The sequence below is a fragment of the Polyodon spathula genome, chromosome 3 (assembly GCF_017654505.1).
Source record: "Polyodon spathula isolate WHYD16114869_AA chromosome 3, ASM1765450v1, whole genome shotgun sequence".
NCBI classification, from domain to species: domain Eukaryota; kingdom Metazoa; phylum Chordata; class Actinopteri; order Acipenseriformes; family Polyodontidae; genus Polyodon; species Polyodon spathula.
The window spans coordinates 86,387,169-86,408,841 of NC_054536.1; the positions used below are offsets into that span (position 1 = coordinate 86,387,169).

The following is a 21,673-nucleotide window of genomic DNA, read 5'->3' on the forward strand; positions in this document are numbered from 1 at the left end:
AAAATCAAGGGTGCCAAAGCTGTAGTTTGTTCATCTTATGAAATGTTTAAGTGAAAATATACAGTTATTGTAGCTAACAAAATAATTCCATACATACTTAACAGCATATAAATCCATTCACTGTAAGAAAATGCTAAGGTGAAATGGCCTAGGAAGTGAAGCAGTAAGAGTTTTCCTGGAAGCCAAGCAAACAGAGCTAACTTTTACCCTGTATATAATACCAAGTGTCATGTTTTTAAATGAAAATTCATGCTGTAACATTCTTTCACAACTGAACAGTTGAAAAAAAAAAAACAAACATATTATATATATATATATATATATATATATATATATATATATATATATATAGCAACAATTACTTTAAATTACAAACTAGTAATCATAAAGATACACCAGGCTACATTAAAATAACCAAATTTGAGACAGGGACAGGCTGTTTAATATTTTAATACTAGAAAATGAAGGAGTATTCAAAAATACAGGTACATAAATGTTTCAGTTTTGTAATTCTGGGGGGGGGGGGGGGGGGGGGCACTGAAGTTTTTTTTTTTGTAGAAAATAATTAAGTACAGCAACAGTTGAAAAATTAGATGTTGTTTAATATCTACAGTAAACGTCAGCTCTTCTGTAATAGCAGGATACAATTCACACCAACACAAAATCCCTTTTTCACATTTAGAACTTAATCCTCAAAGGTCTAGAGAAAGCTATGACGTCTCCATCTTGTATCCATGTTTTTCTAGTTCCGCTCTGCAAGAAGAAAGGAAATAAAGTTATTCCAGCATGAAGGGACAGACACCTACTTCACAAAACACCCATAAATGTGAAAGAGAATCACAGAACAGCTGGATACTGTCATGAGATGTGGTAGTCTATAAATTACGGTTTCTGTTTTTATTAATTTCATTTTGAGCTATTTGAGTTATGTAAATAATTTTTCGGGGCTTTTACTTTACAGTTACGTTCCATAGTGCTTTGGCATTTATTTTCTGTCACAATATGTACAGTAACTCGACAGTTTTTGCACATTTAAGTTGTACCTTCTTTCCTTTGCTGTCTTCCACAACAAAATCCTTCTGCAGTTTGTGTGTGTCTAGGCATTTTTTTTACATTCGCAACTGTTTTATTCTATAGTGCAATACAGCTTTGAATCCCATGAACAAGTCTTACAATTCGTTTGAAATCTCGCTAGTGGAGTCTCCAATAGAAATGTAGGAATTTGCTGACACTCAGTAGTTGTGGTGGGTTTAAAGTATACAGAACAAAATCAATGATACAAGTCAGGAACACTGCTCAACTGCACTGGGAAAGGGGTGAAGTCGGCATAAACTGAGTAACCATTTCCAGTGTTTTCCCGGTGTTTATGGCTATACACAGATTTCTTTATTTTTTGTTTCAGGGGTGGGGGGGATGTTTTATCAGTTAAAACAGAAAATCCAAAGCTCTATTTAAAAATCGCCAAAAAACCAAAACAAATTTCCCCAAAAGAATTATACATTTTTACTATATAATACATAAAATGAGGTACAAGGTAAAATCAATGTGGCAGTGATAACCAAAACAGCAACTGACTGTGTAAGGTTTTACATAAATTGTAATAATTTTGTGTGTCCCATCAAATGGTAAAGAACTGAGAAATCATTGAAACGGTCTCTGAACATTGTGCTATTTTCATGTTTTTCATGAAAGGCTTTTCAAATCTACTGCCTAAATGTTGCCCTGTCCTTGTAGTTCTCTAACTTTGCACGCAGCTCGAGGTGCCTCCATGTCTGAAAGTCATGATAAGAAACATTTTTTTTTATTGCTCAAAGAGCAGTTGTGACCTCAGGCGGATGACCCTTGTTCATGCAGGAGTTGTTTCTACTTAAAAAGCCGATTTTAATCATAAGTGTTAATCAGCTCAGCTAAAACTGATTCTAATCCACAAACTTCGTCATGGAGCGCCTGCTGTTCACTGCTGAAGGTAGGAGATTTCCGCTCCCTCTAGGTAACCTGCCCAGTATATTAATGTCTGTAACTTTTCGGGGCTCGAATACCACCCGTCAAGACCTGTAGGTTTACCTGCAGCTTTGTTACTCAAATTCCATCTGCTGAGAACTCTGCCTACAGTATTATCCTGCGACTGCATCCTATACTCTCTTTGGATTTGCTTTGTTCTTGAATAAAACTATTTTGATTGATGTTACCTGAAGGGGACTGACTTGTTAAAAAGAAAACTAACCTTACAATTAATAGAAGCATACTTGAATACAGACGTGTGCCAAATATGAAGACAATATCACAAAACCTAAACAGTCACATGATCTCCATATTTTGGTGGTACTGGGTCTGAGGTCTGTATCAAAAGTCCATAGAAAGCAATGTTTACAACACTGCAAACAACATCTGTATCTCAAACTGTCTCTGAACTGAGTCTTTCATAGGCAGTGGCAGCAGCTTTTGTACAAAAAAAGTAAACATATAACAAAGTTGTATACAGAATGTCAAGCAAATGACTAACGTGGCCACAAGTTAAAAATGTTTTACTGTAAAAAGGTAATTTTCACCATTTGAATTGATAAAACCACAAATAAAATCTAAACCAAAAGCAGTACGATAAAACATGAAGGTTTAGATTTATTTTCAACCAAACTGTGGCTTTAATGATATTGTTTTTAACCATATGACAAGTTATGGTACCAAAAATGAAAATGCTAGTGCAACGGTCTAAAGTATTTTTCTGATGAGTCATTTTGAACAAGCAGGCTTCCAGGAGATGCTAACTTCTGAAATAAATATCATTTATTTAAGACCAGTTGCCAGCAATTCTTAGGCTCTGGCAAGCCAGTGACCTCATTTTTGCTGTTCAATCTATAAAACTTTGGTAATTGTAAAACACACAGCATTTAGAAATTAAAAAAAAAAAAAAAAAAACTATAAACCTACTTCAACATACTTTTTTTTGTAGAAAATGCATTCTACAAAAGTGTTCAGGATCAGCTTTTAAAATCCGGGATGCCTCATCCTGGGATACAGGTAAACAGAAGTCTCCTCCAGTGAGAAATCCCATCGAAGGAGAAATTTAGACTGCAACTCCCGTTTCAATTAAGTCCAAAGGCCCAAGGAATTTTCAATAAAAGTGATCGTCTTTATTTGAACATATTTAAAACCACGGTAAACATAATAATGGCTTACACGTATCGACCCATAGGTCTTCCTCGGAGCACAATAGATTTTTTGTTTGAATTCTATTTATTCTGGATTTAAATATTTGTAATATAGTGTTTTAGGATTGTGTTAATGTTATCAAACCTGGACTGAAATATTAAACCTCAAAACTTTATTTAAAAAAAAAAAAAAAAAACTATCAAAACACCACCAAGAAATATTTAACATCATGTTTTTTTTAATTTTTTTTTATTTAAATTTTTACTACTCTGCAACTATCAAAGCACAAAATGCTGTGTAGTATCCAATCATTCAATTAATTAATTATTTAAAGCGAGTTAAACCTCAAACCCATTTGCACAAACATACAGTCATGGGGAGTGTCAGCTTTTGCTTATTGCTGGTATTTCCTCATACCTATGTGAGTGATACAGTGGCAATGCCCACCATGTTTCACAGAGAATTCTGTCCGGCAGCATTCACAGTAAGAGATTCAGACACTCAACTTCTTTTATCATTCTGTGGTAAATTCCTCTCGATATTTCTGACAAGCCAACTTTGATATTTCAGATGGAGGAGAGTTTTTGTTTGAAGCTGGGATTTTGTCATGGAAATTTGCACTAAAAATCATGGAGAAGTCACAGTAAATTTGCACTAAAAATAACAGAGGGAGGGGGAAATGGTGTGTGAAGTCACAGGGATGAAAATTCAACTTTTTTTTTTTTTTAATACAATATACAGTACCTACATAGACAAACTGTCTGCCTAAATAAGTAGGAAAAAAATAAATAAATAATCTAAAATAGTTTTTTATTATGGTTTTCACAACATCAGGTTCAAGTTTTAATCCTGTAAAATCGGTAAGCTTCACAGCGTACACAACTACAAACAATTTTCATTTTACATAACATGGCGGGGTTTCTACAGGACAGCAAACAAAAACTGTAGGTTTTACATACCTTGTATGAAGTTGAAAAAGACGAAGTATTCGTTGCTTCTTCTATAGTACAGTTTGCAGTTATTTTACCTTTGTTTGCATATTATTCTGATACAACATGTTGTACATGTTTGTTTCCTTGATGGAGCACTGGTCACCCCCAAATACATTTCTGTATGCCTAAAGCAAGAGTTGGGAATCTCGTTCCCATGTTTTTCCAGAACAGGTAAACGTTGCATTCATTTCACTGACAATTTCGTAGTAAGCACAGTATTCACGCTGTGTTACACAGTTGTCTTCAAACAGTAGAATGGCCTCAAACACTTCTTTCTCACCTATGCTGAGATACTTCACTTGGGTCAAAGACCTGATAGGCACCGAAAAACGCAGCTGCAGGTTTACAAAATCGGGCAGTAAAGTTGCACTGCATGTATGTTTTTTTTTCCTTCAGCGCTGTCAGTTGATTTAAGTGTGAACTGCTACATTTCAGAGTAAGGCAACCAAGCTAATTCAACATTAACTAAACCGTTAAGGTTGTTCTTGAGCACCCTTTATGATTAATGTATTTCTTGTTTGTTGTTTTTGCTATATTCTAGTTCTGAGTTGTAAATCTCAGTAGGCTCTCTCAAATGTAAAATCTATTTGAATTAGGGCTGGGACAATGCATCAATCCAGCGAATCATTGGAATAACCATCGATGGATAAAATAACTACCGATGTGACGTTTACCAATCCATTGCTGCCACATGTGAACACCTCGTTGGCTAAAATAAAAAACGTTTCAGCAAGTAGATATTTAATTTGCTTTGTGTTACTGTGCAATACATGTGTATATGACAACAGTACTATATTAATGCATTGTTTTTATTTGTTTTGTATATTTTTGTTTGTGATGTGTAGTAAAAAATAAAACAAACAGTAATTCTAAGTGCCAATGTTGCAGCGAAGGCATATGCAGAGTTAGACAGTAAAAATGAGGAGCCAACTCCAGGACCTATCCGAATCCGCAGTATAGAGAGGGGTGATATAGCGAGGGGTGGTTGTAAATGTACTTATTATTTACATGTTTCTTTTGCGTTCTGAAAAAACAATGCATCGGGTCTTTAGGAAAACAATGCAGCGATAGTAAAAAAAAAAAAAAAAAACCACGATCGTCCCAGCCCTAATAATAAATGATCCCTGTATACAGAAAGATTATAGCTCCTGTGCTTTCTCACTCATTCTCATAACAAAAAGGCAGCAAGGGTTTACAACATAAGGATTTAGCTGGCACATCAGTTCCCCAGTATTTAAATGAAATTGCGTATATGCCACAATCCCTTGGAGATAATTGCTTAAACCTAACAGTTACTGTACCACAGAGCCCATTTTCAATGTGTTCCTGGTACATTAAAATAATTTATGGTCACAACTACTATTTACAAGGGAGACTTTAAACTCATGATAGTTTACCAGTACCTTAGAATACTTTGTCATGGCCCACCCCCAATGCTTTTGCATTAACCACCGATTATGAGGAGACACTGTTTTCTTCAGAAAACTCAAACACTGTTATTTAGGGAATAACTTGGCTGTTCAATGAAGGGTGGTTGTGGTTTCAGACCACCTAGCACATATGGGAATGCAACTAGTTTTGCAATTCCTAAAGAAACTACTTGGCGGGCTTGTGTGTTTTAAATTGTATTTACTTTGGTATGAGTTGTGGTTTCCATGTCACGTCAAACATAAAAAATAATAACAAGAATAAAAATTAAACTTAACTTTCAGCATGCTGTATGCCAAGAAACCTATTGATGGCAAGTACAGACTGAACTTTTATTCTGTTTAGGTTTCTTAGTAAGTGCTCTTTAAATATGAGGCTTGAATTAGTTTGAACCCGATGAGATTAAATAATCCTGCCAAATGCATCTACGTGAATGTAAACACAGGAATTACCAATGAGAAGCAGCTACAGTGAGGGAATACTCTAAATGTTTACACGATCCGTGCCCTGGGAGGGGTTTCAATCGATTGAAGAGCCATGTGAATGCTTCCAATTAATGTCAGCTCGTTTATAACGATCCGACCCAAGATCGGGAAAAACAGGTGGCCTCAGGTTGTTTGGCGAAACAAACCAGGGCGTGGATCTTTTCAGTTTCCACCGTGCAAATGACTATCTGGGATGCAATGATTACAGTGGCCCCATGGGCATTCACACAGTGTGTGCCTTGACATTTGATGGTTGAAATGAAATATCTTAGTAAGCAGGGAAATATAACAGCATGCATTTTTTAAACTTCTTTACTGTAACTTTTGTTTTGCATTGAAATACTGCAGCAGTAACAGGGCATCAACTTTGAAATTACAGAGACCTGGAATCTACTACACAAATTTTATACAACATTCAATGTTTTTACACGAACTACACTTTATGTTGTGGTGCTGCAATTCATTTACTTTGATAACCATTTGCATCACAACATTTATTAAAATGCACACACAGTAGGCTAAATAAAAATTATTTCTAAAACAAATCCACTCTTTGTATCATAAATTAGATTATTTTTCCTATTTCTAACAATGTAATAAGGTATATCATTTTTGAAAGATACATCAATATAGCTAATGTATGTGTGAATGAGTTATCAAGCATTGTTTTTAAGTGCAATTATTTTTTCTGTGGGTGACAAGGCTCAATTGCAGTCTGGTCATCATATTGTTTGATTCTGAGCTGAGAGAATACATGTGTGTAACCCTGCAAACTCATTTTTGCTCTTTACATAATTATTTTGCTGGCTAACATTACACAAACTCAAAGTAAAAAAAATAAAATAGTTAAAAGATGCACTGTTTATTTATTAATCAACCTAGAAATACTTCTGTGTGTGTGTGTGTGTGTGTGTGTGTGTATTATATATATATATATATATATATATATATATATATATATAAATAATTTAAAACATATCAGACCTAAAATCCATTGCATGTGACTTTTAATTATCCAGATTATAATTATTACATTTCAATTAAATCAAATTATTTGGAGAACTGGCATGCGATGCAAGCTGTGCTCGCCTAAAAAGATCTGTGCGAATAATAAATGTTTGCCCGGTTTGGACAAACAAACTAGGCTTGTTTTCCTGGACTGTTTTCTCACTATCCTGTCTGAACACTCTTCGATCTGAGCTCGGACCATTTCCACAATCAATCTGAGGCTGGACAGTGTGAAATTGCTCCCATGTGAGTACCGATCAAGTTTCTTTAGTTTCAACCTTCTGAGCTCAAGACTATCACAATGGCTATCAGTGTTATTGTTCAGCTTTTTTTGCTCCAAAAATGAGCGAGTCACTATCAGAAGACTTCTGGTTATCACAGTGCCACAAAGAGTTACATATTCCACAAAAGACTGCTTGAAATTAGTGTACAACTGCTGAACAAAGCACACTGATGTGCTATTGATGAATTTACCTTAGCTGATTTGAAAAGTCATCCTCTACATTGTCATCATCCCAGTTGTCTTCCCACACGTGTGCATCTTCATCTTCATCCAACCCTGTCCAATCTGAAACAAAACAATTGTATAATTATAATAACGGCCGACGCTAATTTAGCATGAGTTTACAACATGTTGGCATTTTTTGGTCGGGATAGTGACCATTCCTCAAAGGATTTGCAGGGGAAATCGCAATGCTGAAACGATTTTGTTTCTTAAATTCAGAAAAGCAAGACAATCAATGCAGAGTATTCAGATAATCAAAGCGCCTGCCACCACTTACGAAAGACACGGATGTTATGAACAAAACAACAGAAAATTAGGTCCTAAGAACAGGATTGACCAATAAAACCAAGGTGCTTGAATTGGGGTGCAAGGATTTAATACTGAAGCACCTGCCAATAAAGGTCACAGTCTGGTAAAACAGTCACATATACAACTATAGTACTAGATACCCGTAATGCTAATACGTACGTATTCCAATTGCCACAGATACAGCAGACTATGGAGGTTCTAAGTTACAAGCATTAATAATACGACGAGTCAACACGAATGTGCATCCACTGTTTGGAATGCTATGCCAGTGTTATCCACAACCTTGACAAATACATTTATTACATCGTAAATATTAGAAGTTACTGAGTCACGGTCCCGGGCTGCTGGGCCTGTTTTCGGTCAGCTAGCTAAAGACTTTTCAGCCGCGTATTATACTGCGTCATGGGTTTGCAATTTTCAACCTACCTTCAGCTGGAAATTCCTCAAACTCATCGTCCTCTTCTAACAATCCCAGATCCACGGTTTGCTTCTTTTCCGACATAATTCCTCCTTTCGTCTCAGGTCAGACACAACACGTCTTAGCAATAATGTTTCTACTGAGGCTGATGGGATACTGGAGGTACGCAACGAGCAGTGTGGCCAAATCTCACGAGAAAACTAAGCGGCACTGCCTTTCAAAACAAGCGCAGCCAATGTTAGAGTATAAGTGTTTGTGAAAATGACAACCCTCGACTCTCAACAAGCCCAATCCCGTTTATTATAGGGGAACTTGGCAACACCGGCAACGAGTTTTCCTGCGCATGTGCTTGAGACGAACGAGAATGGATATTTTCCCAAATGCTGTCTCTTAATAAAGTATGTATCCAATCAGCAATATATTACATTATTTATGTATATAAGCTATGTTAAAACTATACTTAAAAAAACAATGCTTCATATTTCAATATACTGTATCGTGCACGAGGGTATGTAGCAACAGGCCTGGTAGGTGACGTAATCAAATTCAAATTTAAATTCAAAGATGCTTTACTGGCATGACTAACATCAGCAGAGTATTGTCAAAGCAATTACAGTACATAATTTGTGTAACAACATATCGTACAAAAAACAAACATATTATCAGTATTGCTAAAGTTTTACACAATAAGATATAGTAAAAAATAAAAGTATGAAAAAATGCAGATTAAAATAAATCAACAACAGTTCATTGAGATGTATAATAGTAATAAAATGAATATCAGTTAACAGAATATGAACCCCAGTGGTGCCTCAGTGCAGAGCGCTCACACAGTGTCCCTCAGGCTGTGACAGGCAGCCACGTACTGGGCAGCCAGCGGGGCTGTGTGTCCCTCCCCCAGAAGGGCCGATAGTTTTTCTGGGTTGGTCATTTTTGGGAAGTGGGGGAGGGATATTGTAAAATTTTCAAAATATTTTTTCCTCGTTTGGGAGTATTTAGTGCAATGTAGGAGACATTGCATCTCTGTCTCGACCTCTCCCGTCTCACAATGACCACACAGCCGATCTTCTCTGGGCAGCCAGGTTTTTTTGTGTCTACCTTTTTCTATAGACAGGCTGTGGTCACTGAGCCTGTATTTGGTCAAGATCAGATCTGTCTCTGCTTTGTATCTCTGACAGTGAAGAAATACTCTGCAAGGGTGTAGTTTCTGTTTAGGGCCAGATAGCAGTCAAGTTTATTTTGGGATTTAGTTTCACTGTCCCAAGGTTCCAGATAAGTTGCTTTGTTTTGTTTTATAATTTGGTTGACTCTCATTGGCAGCTGGTTAGCAGAGCTGACCTGAAGCTGGTTAGTGTTAGTGCAGGTCAGTGTAGTGCGCTTCAGGGCCAGCTGGCCAGGGGACTGTTTTCTGGGCTGAGCTCTTGGGTTTGCACTGTTGTACTGTAGTGAGTCTGGGGGGCTTGTGCGGAGATGCATCCAGAATTTGAGTGCTCTTTTTTGCATGTGGATGAGCAGTGGGTAACGACCTAATTCAGCCCTTTGGACCAGATGCTAATGGGTATATTTATTTTATATAGCCTTCTTTTCATGGCATAGAAAGCTCTGCAAGCTTTTTCTTTTAATGCATTCACAGCCAGACTAAAGCTCCCTGAGGCATTGATTATTAATCCAAGGTAACTGTAATTCAGTGTGTGTTCTAGGATGCTGTTGCCTAGGGTAAAGTGATATCTGTTTTCCTGAGATCTGGCCTTTTTTTGGAAGATCATGATTTTGTTTTTGTTTTTTTCAAATTCACAGCCAGGGCCCAGGTCTTACAGAAGTGCTCCAGCAGAGCCAGGTTCTGCTCCAGCCCATTCAGTGGGCTGAATGGGCTGGCCCATTCAGCCCATTCATAGAGCAGGAATTTGACTTCCATGTCATGGATAGTGAGGCCTGGAGCTGCAGACTGTTCCAACATCACCGCTGACTCATTGATGTAAATATTGAACAGCGTTGGACTCAAGCTACAGCCCCCTCTCACTCCACGCCCCTGTAAGAACAGCTCTGTTCTTTTGTTGTCAATTTTTATTCCACACTTGTTTTCCAAATACACTGATTTAATTATGTCATAAGCTTTACCCACTACTCCACTTTGGAGAATTCTATAATATAAACCCCTAGAGCAAAATGGAATCAAATGCTTTTTTTTTTTTTTAAATCAATGAATCACACACAGGGACATGAGCTCGATATATGCCCTTTGCAAAGGAGCCGGCTCTTTTGTATAGCGTTGGCGCTATCCTTTAGTGCGAGAGGTCCCGGGTTCACGCCCGCCCTCCTCCTGTGTGTGGATTGCCTCTCCCTGGGTGATGCGCCTGCCTGCGTTAACCGAGATCGCTACAGTACATAAATAAATAAATAAATAACAACAACCACTGCCTTCCCTTTCCCGTTCATGGCTATGTTTAACTACATGTTCTAACCATATGTATGTCTATTTCTACAGTTAATTTGTTATTTTGTATACTTTTAATTTAATATTGTAACCTATATGAAACAAATAAATTATTATTGGACCATTGATGCGTACCCTCCAACTGTACCAATTTAGCCTGAACAATATCTGATTTCTAAGTTTGGTCCCAAATCCCCATAAATAGATTGTGTGTACCAAATTTTGAGCTTCATCTTAGTATTATTATTATTAGTATTTTTCCTGCACGTCCTCACCAGGCCACTAAAAGCAATGTGGATGCTAGCGTCATATCCCCATCCTACTGCCTGTGCCAGACAGATAATTAGTAGACAGCAAAGATATTTCTTAGAGACCGTCCATTCAAAGATATTCTGTTATAGAATTTCTTATTTCCGCAGTAGCAGTAGCACTCAGAACCACTTCCATAGTAACATTACTGCTCGGAAGATTATGTAAGGTAAGAATTCTTATTACACATGGTGTTGGGTGCTGGAGATTAAAAACTGAAGAGATTTTAAGAACAATCTTTTTAATGAGGCTGCAACTATGACCGAAAGAGAACACACGATTGCAATAATACTCATTTCATTTAAATGTAGTTGTTGTAAGGAAGTTTAGCCAGTCATTGCCTTTCTCACTCATATAGATCCATAATTATCCCTGAGAAAAAAACCCCAAGGATGATTTTTTTTTTTTTAAGCCCTCAGATTTTCAATTCATGGAATGCTTAATGATTTTGAATATGTTTCAAATGTTCTTTTAGACTTTTCTCTGATGCATTTTACATCATAGAACTGATTAAAAAAAAAAGAAAACTATACAAACTATACAAACAAACAAAAATGTATTCTCTGGTTATACTAAGTGAAGTTCACATCACATCCCAACTCTACATATTAAGGAGCAATAGTACAAGTTGGTAACCTACTTAGTAAGCTACCAATTTTCAGTACTGCAGTAGTCCTACCACAGTTCGCTTCTCATACTATGTATCCCAAAAAAAAAAAAATAATGGTATCTGTCATTTCTTCTCTCTATTCAATATGTGTTTTGATAAGAATATGCAAATGTTATACAGTATATCATGCAGGCACAGAATTATTCTCTAGTATTTGTGCATTTGGGTAAGAGATATATAAGTTCTTAATATTAAATAATATTAAAAATGACTTTTGGAGTAAGTCAGTTACCACCTGCTTTAAAAACAAATCAATTGTGGGCCAGGACAGGACACTGAGCCCAGGGTTAAGAAGACAGAGAAGGCTCTTCAGCATGATGGGGTTTGTGAGACATAATGAACAGATTTTTGTTGTATTTAAATATAAGCTGCATGAAATCGAATAAATTAAAGTTAACATTTCAAATATTTTCTGAGAGGAGCATGTTGCCAGACTCACTACCATACTGGCACCACCTTTTTTCATCTCTCAAATGTTGGAGGGTATGTAAATGTGATTGCTGATTGTTTACACTAGTATTTTACACTACATTACACTAAAAGTACACTACTTTTTTAAGGTTTGGGGAAAAATATCAGAACACCAGGACAGTTCATGGGAAAAGGGAACACAACAAACAGAGACATTTAATCACCCTACTCTTTTGTCAACTACCAGTAACTTGTCAATGCAGTTCTAGTTGTGGTATGTTTTTATGACAAGCAATACTGTAGGCCTATAGTATTTGAAATACATTTTTAGAAATTCATGAAACATGCAGAGATAGATTTAGCAGGGTAATTGTTTCTGTTAGAATTTGTAGAAGTCTCACGCTAGTACTTAATCCACTGCATTGTAGTCTAATGGCTATTATGTATTGTTATTACTGTGATCTGAAATACTCCTGGCTGACAGATATTGCAAAGTTACGTGAAGGAAAATGATGGTTTTGTAATTGTAAGTAAATAAAAGTAATTGTATAATTCTGTTATTTCACTTTTAGTTTTATTTGCAAGTGTTACCATATCAGGTAGGTTCACATTCATGAACAGTTGTGTAGCAGGGTGTAGATATGTGGCAGGGAAGAGCCCTGCTGGTTAACATATTATTTTGTGTATATTTTAAAAGGAATGGTTTATTTTTGTAGTATTATGATTTAAATGTATTGTTTTGTGTTAAATTAAAACACAAGCGTGGCAGCATGGATGGAGTTAAAGCCCCATCCCTCGAAATGTGGCCATCTCTGAATTAAGTGATTGGTAATTCGGAGATGGCAACATGTATAAAAGCACAGCATCTGCTCATAACGGCTCATGTTCAGAAAGAAGGAACGGGTGAGAGAGAGAAAGACATTAAAAGAAAAATAACAAATGCTACTCGTGCTGGAAGGACCAACATGGTACTTGTTTTGGTTAAAATGATTTGTGTGCAAGACTTATTTTTGTTTCAACTTTTTATTTTGCCTCTGAGTAGCAGGGCAGGAGCCTTGCACATGAAGAGTGGGTTTTATTTGTATATACTGTAATTAATTTAATGAAGTACCTGATGCTCCTGGGATAGCCTGCCTGCTGTGTGTGATTGCCAGCTGTGGATAATCAGCAGGTAGGTGTGTTCCAGCACGGAGTCAGGTATAAAAATGTCCTGTTTGTTCACCTTGGGGCTGCTGCAAAGCCACGGACAACTGGCTAAGATCGTCCACGCTACCCGGATATGGAGACCTGACTGTGTAATCCTGATCACCGTGAGAGTAACCCGGGATCAGAAGCAAAACCACCGACGGTCCTGCTAGTAGTTGGAGTCGGGGTTTGGTTGGGATTGAACAGAGAAGAATAGTTCAGGGATTGTAAATCCATTTTGCATTTTTTTGTACAGCTTGCTGTAACAGTCATCTGTGCGTTACCATCGTTGGTAACGTCAAATGACCATTTTTATTTACTTTCACTTTCTGTTTGTGTTAATAAATCCTGTGTGCCTGTGCCGGCGTTTCAACTTCAACCCCTGTCTTGATCTCCTGCCTGTCACTCAGCAGCGAATGCACACACCCAGAAGCAAGACCCTGTTACTCTGTCATCTGTGTAAAAGTGTTTTTGTGTATTTAATTTAAGTAAATACGTGCTCAGCACTTCAACCCGCAGTACTTGTCTGTGCCAACTTCCTGTCATTTCCAGTTGGCCTAGGCCAATGTCCCAGAGTGCTCCTTTTGCCTGTGTTGTGGGCATGAGGAGGAAAGCTGACCGGAGGCCAACTGGGATATGGACACAGACCTGGAATGGGAGGAGTCAGAGCGTCCAGCGCCCAAGAGGGAGGAGGCTAAGCATCCAGAGCACCAGAGGGGGGAGGCTGAGCATCCACAGCCCAACAGGTGTGAGGCCAAGTATCCAGAGCCCAAGAGGGGGGAGGCCGAGCATCCAGAGAGAGCCCCGGGGGGAGACTATCCGGGGAGTGGAGTTGTCAGAGCCAAGAGGGGGAGGGCATCCACAGCCCAACAGGTGTGAGGCCAGAGAGCCCAAGAGGGGGGAGGCCGAGCATCCAGAGCCCAAGAGGGGGGAGGCCGAGTGTCCAGAGACCAAGAGGGGGGAGGCTGAGGGTCCAGAGACCAAGAGGGGGGAGGCAGAGCATCCAGAGATCAAGAGGGGGGAGGCCGAGCGTCCAGAGACCAAGAGGAGGGAGGCGAAGCGTCCAGAGACCAAGGGGGGGAGGCCGAGCGTCCAGAGCCCAAGAGGGGGGAGGCCGAGCGTCCACAGCCCAAGAGGAGGAAGGCTGAGCGTCCAGAGATCAAGAGGGGGAGGCTAAGCATCCAGAGCACCAAGGGGGGAGGCTGAGCATCCACAGCCCAACAGGTGTGAGGCCAAGTCCAGAGCCCAAGAGGGGGGAGGCCGAGCGTCCAGAGACCAAGAGGGGGGAGGCCGAGCGTCCAGAGACCAAGAGGGGGGAGGAGACCAAGAGGGGGGAGGCCAAGCGTCCAGAGACCATGATGGGGGAGGCCAAGTGTCCAGAGCCCAAGAGGAGGAAGACTGAGCATCCAGAGATCAAGAGGGGGGAGGCTGAGCGTAGCGCCCAAGAGGGGGAGGCTAAGCATCCAGAGCACCAGAGGGGGGAGGCTGAGCATCCAGAGCCCAAGAGGAGGGAGGCCGAGCGTCTAGAGCCCCGGGGGGGGGAGGCCGAGGGTCCAGAGACCAAGAGGGGGGAGGCAGAGCGTCCAGAGACCAAGAGGGGGGAGGCCGAGCGTCCAGAGCCCAAGAGGAGGAAGGCTGAGCGTCCAGAGATCAAGAGGGGGGAGGCTGAGCGTTGCGCCCAAGAGGGGGAGGCTGAGCCTCCAGCGCCACGAGGAGAAGCCGTGCAGTCTCCAGCAATAGAAGGAGATTACCTGTTACTCCCACCTCCACCACCAGAGGGAGACTACCGGCTGCTCCCGCCTCCAAAAGCCATGTGTCAGGCGACCTGCATGGGTTCAGCGGGACCTGCAGTTGTCTCCCGAGGGTCCGCTCCTGCCGTTGCCTCCCGAGGGTCCACTGCTGCCGAAGCCTCCCGTGGGTCCACTCCGGTCTGTTCGTTATCGCCGAGGGATTTCTTATTGCCACCAGCAGCAGTTTCGCTGCAAAAATGTCTGTTGCCGGAGCACAAGAAGAGGGAGCCACTGGCTACAGATGGGAGGGAGGAGGTGAGGAAACCACCTGCACCACAACCCTGACCACTAACCCTGTGCCACACCCCTCGACCTGGGCTCCTAGACACCCGACCTCCCAGGTCGCTGCATCACCAGTCACAAGTGGTTGCCTGGTCTCTTGCTCCACTCTCCCTGGTGGCCCAGACATTGCTGGATGGTTGCCTGGGCTCACACCTCTGCTTGAGGCTGCAGCCGGTTGGTTGCCTGCCTGTGCTCCCAATGCCCCAACTGCTGCACCCGGGTCCCCTGTCGCTGGATCTCAGTCCTGCCATAGAAGCACTGGGATGTGGGCCAACCCTCCCTGAGGGATGGGAGGACAATAGGTGACTTGAGGAAGGGTGGCTGTGTTTTAAGGGAGGGGAGATGTGGCCGTTGGGGCCATGTGTGCTGCGCACAAGGGAGGATATGTAGCAGGGCAGAGCCCTGAGGGTAGATATGTGGCAGGGCAAAGCCCTGCTGGTAAATATATTGTTTTGTATATATTTTAAAAGGAATGGTTTATTGTTGTAGTATTATGATTTAAATGTATTGTTTTGTGTTGAGTTAAAATGAGTGATGTTCGTTTTGTTTGGCAGCGTGGATGAAGTTAAAGCCCCAGCCCTCGAAATGCTTGCAGAATGTGGCCATCTCTGAATTGATTAAGTGATTGCTAATTAATGAGATGGCTGCTTGTATAAAAGCACAGAAGCTGCTCATAGCGGGGTGGGTGTTCAGAGAGAAGAAATGGGTGAGAGAAAAATAAATTCAAAGAAAAATAACAAATGCTCCTCGTGCTGGAAGGGACAGCATGGTACTTCTTTTGGTTAAAATGATTTGTATGCAAGACTTGTTTTTGTTTCAACTTTTTATTTTGTCTCTGTGAGTTGTGTTTTGTGTAAATGTGTTTTTTGTTTATTTAATTTCAATAAATATGCGCTCAGCTCTTCAACCCGTAGTACTTGTCTGTGTCAACTTCCTGCTCTGGGGACGTCGCCACCCTGTCACAAGGTGATTAACATGGCGGTAGAGGCGGGGTCTCTAAACATTTTCACATTCCAATCTAAATGGCTTGTTTGAAAAATAAACAAGGTAAGCAGTAGCAGCTGAACGTGGTGAGAAATACGAACAGCGTTACCACAACGCCGCCTGTACCGCATTGCAAATTACTTAGCTGTTTCAGACATTGACACACAGCGCATACCCCAAGTTTGGTTTTGGTCATTTATTCAATTTTCAATTATTTTGTAATTATTTTAAGTGTTTACACATGACCGGTCTGCTATTCTTCTGAGGACTCTGGGAAAAAAAAGAAAAGATTAAATGGGGAAGACCAATTACCAAGAATTATCAAGAAAATTACCACAAACAAAACAAGCAAATAGTTACATTATTACAATGCTAACATAAAATTGTAATTTGCCTTGCAAGAACATGTCTACGGTCAAAGTAGAGTTAAGGGGTCTTATGTAAACGGATCTAAATAATAACGCCCTTTAATGTTAATCCTGTCCCCCAAGGATAATTTATTCACCCCCTTTTTAAGATTACAGTCAGCACTCACATGTCCGACCCTATAACGTTTTGACTTCAGTGACGGTTAAGCGCGTGTGACGCGTATCTATTATATTATTTCATTTGTGCCTGTCTGACACTTGCCGTTTTTCAAGGATCACAAAAAAAAAAAAAAAAAAATACAATATAAAAAATACATAGCTGAAAGGACTATGTTTTAAAATAAGTAGGCTTCCATTTAGATGTAATGTATTGGTTTTGTTGGTACAGTACTATATTTTCAACAGAATAAATATTTTAATTCAGAACGATATGATTCTGAAAGTATCCCTTGCCAAAACTAGAGATGACACATTAACTGTAAGACAGTACATACTTTTAAATCCCGTAAGTATAGTAGCAGTATGTAAAATTTCCCATTAATGACCTAACAGCAAAATTAAATCTAAATGTACAGAACTGCGTAAAACATAAAAGGCAATGCAATTTAACAAAACCAAAATATAATATAAAAATAAAGTTTCCAGAATTAAAACAGCACCCAAAGTCAGTATTAAAAATTGCAGACTAGTGCTCGCTAAGGCCCTAATGTCATAGTTCACTTGCAAATGAAAATGCACAAAAGCAACAAAATATCACAGATAAAAAAATAAATAAATGAATACATCACAGTATCTAAAATGGTTTCATGATTAATTGTTACATTACCAAAGCTTGTCTCGTTCTCTTTGTTTTGGCTGCATTCTCATCAGTTGAAACTGGAGGAAGCGCTGTGGAACTGCACAATAGACAGAATGATTTCGCATTAGAGAGATTTTTTTTATTTTCTTTTAAACTCGGGCTGTGATGGATATTCAGATAAATTGTAACATTGAAGAGATGGACTTTTTATCAGAAAACTGGTGACTATCGGAAATTGCGTGTAATTTGTTACACACACACATATACATTATATATATATATATATATGTATACGTGTGTGAAGACTAAAATCAATGGGGGTTGATTTTAGTCTTAATACAAGGGTAGTAACTAAAACGCAACTGACCGAGTGCTGACTACAATATAGTCAAATAACTTCAGAAGGAACAGGTTTATAATTTTAGGGTGTTTTTCCAGTGCTGTTAAATCACTATAGTGGAACACTTTGTGGAGAAAATATACAGGAATGTGTACTTTATTTTACATGAGTAAAAACCACTCTCTATCCCAAGTGAAGTGCTGGGAAAAAGTTGTATCTGCTTGGCATACCTGAGACTGCAGTTACACTGTGGCGCCTAGTGTCTCCTTTGCTAGACAGCAGGCTGCCCAAACTGACTCCCAGCCTTTCTTCGGATCTTAGAATACCTTTCATGGAGGATCCAGGCCTGATTCATGCTAAGTCTTTACTGGGACCTCAGCCCAGTCTTGCAGTCTCTGTTCACTGCTCTATCTGTGTGATGATCATGACATGCCTTGGGGGTGGGGGTGAGGGAGCTTTGAGAGGACTGCCATCATCGCTCTGGCTTTTTTTTTCTGATTTCCCCACCAGATTAGATACAGAGCTCCTTGTCTTCCAGGGAAAGTGACAGGAGCCAGGACAGGTGAGACCTGCCTTTCCTGGAGCCTGCTGTTCCTATCAACAGGTGATTGCCAACTTAAGATGCAATAGTATCTCAAGAAAGACTTGTTGACATTTCATAAAATCAGAAAGAGACTCTTAACTCAACCTTTGTGTTTCACTTTTTAAAATCTATGTAAGATATAGATTTATCAAATAAAGTAAGTTCATACAGTAGCTGGACATAAAAGAGCCCCCTTGTATTTCTTTATACACCAACAAGTACAACATAGAGATTTGATAGATACTGTTTTTGCAGTTAATGTTTCTATGCTGGAATACAAAAGTATTCATTGCCGTAGGCTTATAATTATCGACAGTGGACATTATACCCGTTGACAGCTGAGAACAAATATTTATTGTATGTATTTAAAAAAAAAAAAATAATTGGATCGAGCTAACTCTCACCACGGATTAGACAAACTTAATGATCCAATTAATAAGCTTGATTCGGGAGAAACATGTCAGCTTTGGTCTTAAGAAACCTGCTCCAGTTGATACCCTTCCAGGAAATATCTTTCATGATTGCATATTAAATTTAATCCGACACCCTAAATATAGTTATTTGTATATTGTATAGGCTGTCAGTATTTACTACTATCCTTTCTTGGTTGCAAAAAAAAAAAAAAAAAAAAAGCAAACTAATTAAAATAAAATGTTCCCATTTTTTAAAGTGTGTACATCTAAAGAGTACAATTATTTTATCTTTTTTTTCTCTCTTTTTGTCAGGGGTTTCATTCAACACAGATGTCTGTCATGAAGAATTTAAGTTTCACATTTTCGTCTGTCAGTCTTGAACAGCCTGTCATCTGGAGCTTGAAGTACAGTTTGCCAACAGGCTTTTAGGCCACAATGAAAATACAATCTTATATTTGTGCTACCAGGCTCCAAGTAATCCTCCGCTTTCCTCCTCACTGGCCCAGTTATGATCTGGCTTAAATTACATTTTTTTTTTTTTTTTTTTCCGGATTTTGCTGATAAATGCTATCAGCAAGAGTGAAATGAAATATGGGAGGTCCAGCTCTTATTAAGAGAATATATATTTTCCATTTTAAAGAGAAGGGTTGTTCATATTTTAGAGTGTGCCTCCATATCATAAAATAATGAGTATATTGTTAATATTTTAAAAAATGTAACTTCAGAATTCTGCCAGTAACTGCTGCATGTCCTGTAATTATTTATTTGTCTTAAGTCAAGTTCCAGATCAAAAAGTATATCAAGTAACACACACAGCATTACTAATATGAATCTTTCCAACCACAGTGACATTTATTTATTTATTCAATCTTTGGTATGATTTTAAAAAAACTTAAAAAAAAAATGTTTGAAGTAAAATAGGGAAGCAATTAGAGACAAATAAACCTTCCCCCAGTCAATATATATATATATATATATATATATAATATATATATATATATATTATATATATATATATATGTATATATATAATTTCTGTGGTTTCACCCCATTGACTACTTCTTAGAAGAAATCGGGACTTTTGATGCAATGTCATTTAATTATCCTTGATCAAATCACGCTGAACAAGCACAAAATTAAGCCAATGAAAATGTGTAACAGTAATGATAATTTTTTTTAAAAAATAGGCTGAATTTTAAGTTAAATATGGTGGACATTTATAAACATGTAAATTTTTTACATAGATAAAACGATAATGTTGGCGAAGAATATTATGTAAGACTTTTTGTGTATTTAAACAACTGAGAGCATATAAGGCGACAAGATGGCTCGCAACCCAATGCATTTTGGTAAGTGTAGTCCTGTTTCTCTTAAAGGAAATAATGGTACCTGAGACAGTAAAAGATATCAGAATGTATTGGGTTGCGAGTTGAAAAGCCTGAACTGTCCCAAACTGTCCCACTGAACACAGAGCCATATGGTCACCTTAAGACCCCATACCAGATATTGTTTTGAACAAGGTGACTTTAATCAGGGTCCAGCAATACAGATTTTAAGTATTAACTCACTGACTCAGTCATTGCATAAACGTGAGCACAGACAACAAGTACTCGCTTTCTTGTCGAGGGCATCACTGTGTTACTACTAAAACCTTTCCTCCAGGAAACACTGTCACTGGTTCCACTTCAGTTTGTTAAAAAATGTCCTACTAGTTTATATATAAAGAACACATTTAGCAACTCTTAATGGTTTACATTTAAACATTGTACTTCGTTTCATTCTCAGTTGTTATCAATACATGTTATTTCAAGTTTTTAATTATTTTCACTTATAACCCTTGCTTAAACATTTAAATATAACCTACTGTATATATGTTACAATAGTATGATACTGCTTTATAACTTATGAGATTTTAAAATTTCATCAATGATATATATATATATATATATATATATATATATATATATATATATATAAAACACAACATATATATTTTTGTGTTGTTTAACTAAATACATGACAATATAGCAATAAATAATGAAAAAAGTTAACTATAGTTAACTTTATCTTCATTTTAAAACTCATACTACCCTGTTTTCCTCCTGGCTACAATATGACAACCTTAAGTGTGTGTCTTTTATTGGAATGTTCAGTGAGTGATGAAGCAGTCTGCCTTAATACCTCTTCATTCTTCATCTGTCATTCCTAAAGTATTAAGAACAAATGACACGACATGCCTTCGGTGATACTGATAAGCTTCATTTTAGGTAGACGTGTCAGTTGTCATCTTACTTGCTTTGTAGATATCTGAGTTACATAGTTCACACTGTATTTTATTAGAGAAAATATTTTAATAATGGTTAAAATAAGCAAGCCTCATATTCATCTGGACTCACTTTAGCACAGAGGACAAAATACTACACGAAGACCAGAATTTACAAGTGTAACTGAGGGTATTTTTTTGTTTAGCATCAGTTATATTCATACCAGATTGGTGCTTTTGTTTGTCCACATAATGCACAATGAATTGTATATATTTTTGAATTTGTGAAAAAAGGACATGTTTGCTTGATGGTATATACAGTATGCATTAATGTAAAATGAATGTGTCCTGTATATGCCAACATCCCTGTTGTTACAATGTCATTAGCTACCAAGGCCCACATTGATGTACAGCTATGGCCAAAAGTTTGGCATTGCCCTATATAATTAACAAGTTTTGTTTCATAAAGTCGAATGAAATCTGCTGAATAATGTTATGTTAACATATTGAGTTACATACCACTTTGTGGTTTTCCATATATAGCCTT

At 38.4% G+C, this 21,673-nt stretch overlaps 1 protein-coding gene and 1 long non-coding RNA gene across 2 annotated transcripts; one reads left to right on the forward strand and one right to left on the reverse strand.

Annotated features, from left to right (window-relative positions):
- Window positions 1-535: 535 nt before the first annotated feature.
- Window positions 536-8,475, reverse strand: sem1 (SEM1 26S proteasome subunit). The gene is made up of 3 exons (XM_041246240.1): window positions 8,304-8,475; window positions 7,538-7,631; window positions 536-753 (listed from the first exon to the last, which is right to left on the reverse strand). The coding sequence occupies exons 1-3, from the start codon at window positions 8,377-8,379 to the stop codon at window positions 711-713; spliced, it is 213 nt and encodes a 70-aa protein (XP_041102174.1). The 5' UTR covers window positions 8,380-8,475; the 3' UTR covers window positions 536-710.
- A 124-nt stretch (window positions 8,476-8,599) lies between these two features.
- LOC121313559 lies at window positions 8,600-19,797 on the forward strand. The gene is made up of 3 exons (XR_005950005.1): window positions 8,600-8,693; window positions 18,378-18,471; window positions 19,176-19,797. It is a non-coding gene; the product is annotated as an uncharacterized LOC121313559 (long non-coding RNA).
- Window positions 19,798-21,673: the final 1,876 nt, after the last annotated feature.

Coding starts and splice junctions, on each gene's coding strand:
- sem1 (XM_041246240.1), bottom strand. CDS start 8,379: ATGTCGGAAAAGAAGCAAACCGTGGATCTGGGATTGTTAGAAGAGGAC. Junction 7,632..8,303: donor TGAGGAATTTCCAGCTGAAG/GTAGGTTGAAAA, acceptor GTTTTGTTTCAG/ATTGGACAGGGTTGGATGAA. Junction 754..7,537: donor GACTTTTCAAATCAGCTAAG/GTAAATTCATCA, acceptor TTCTTCTTGCAG/AGCGGAACTAGAAAAACATG.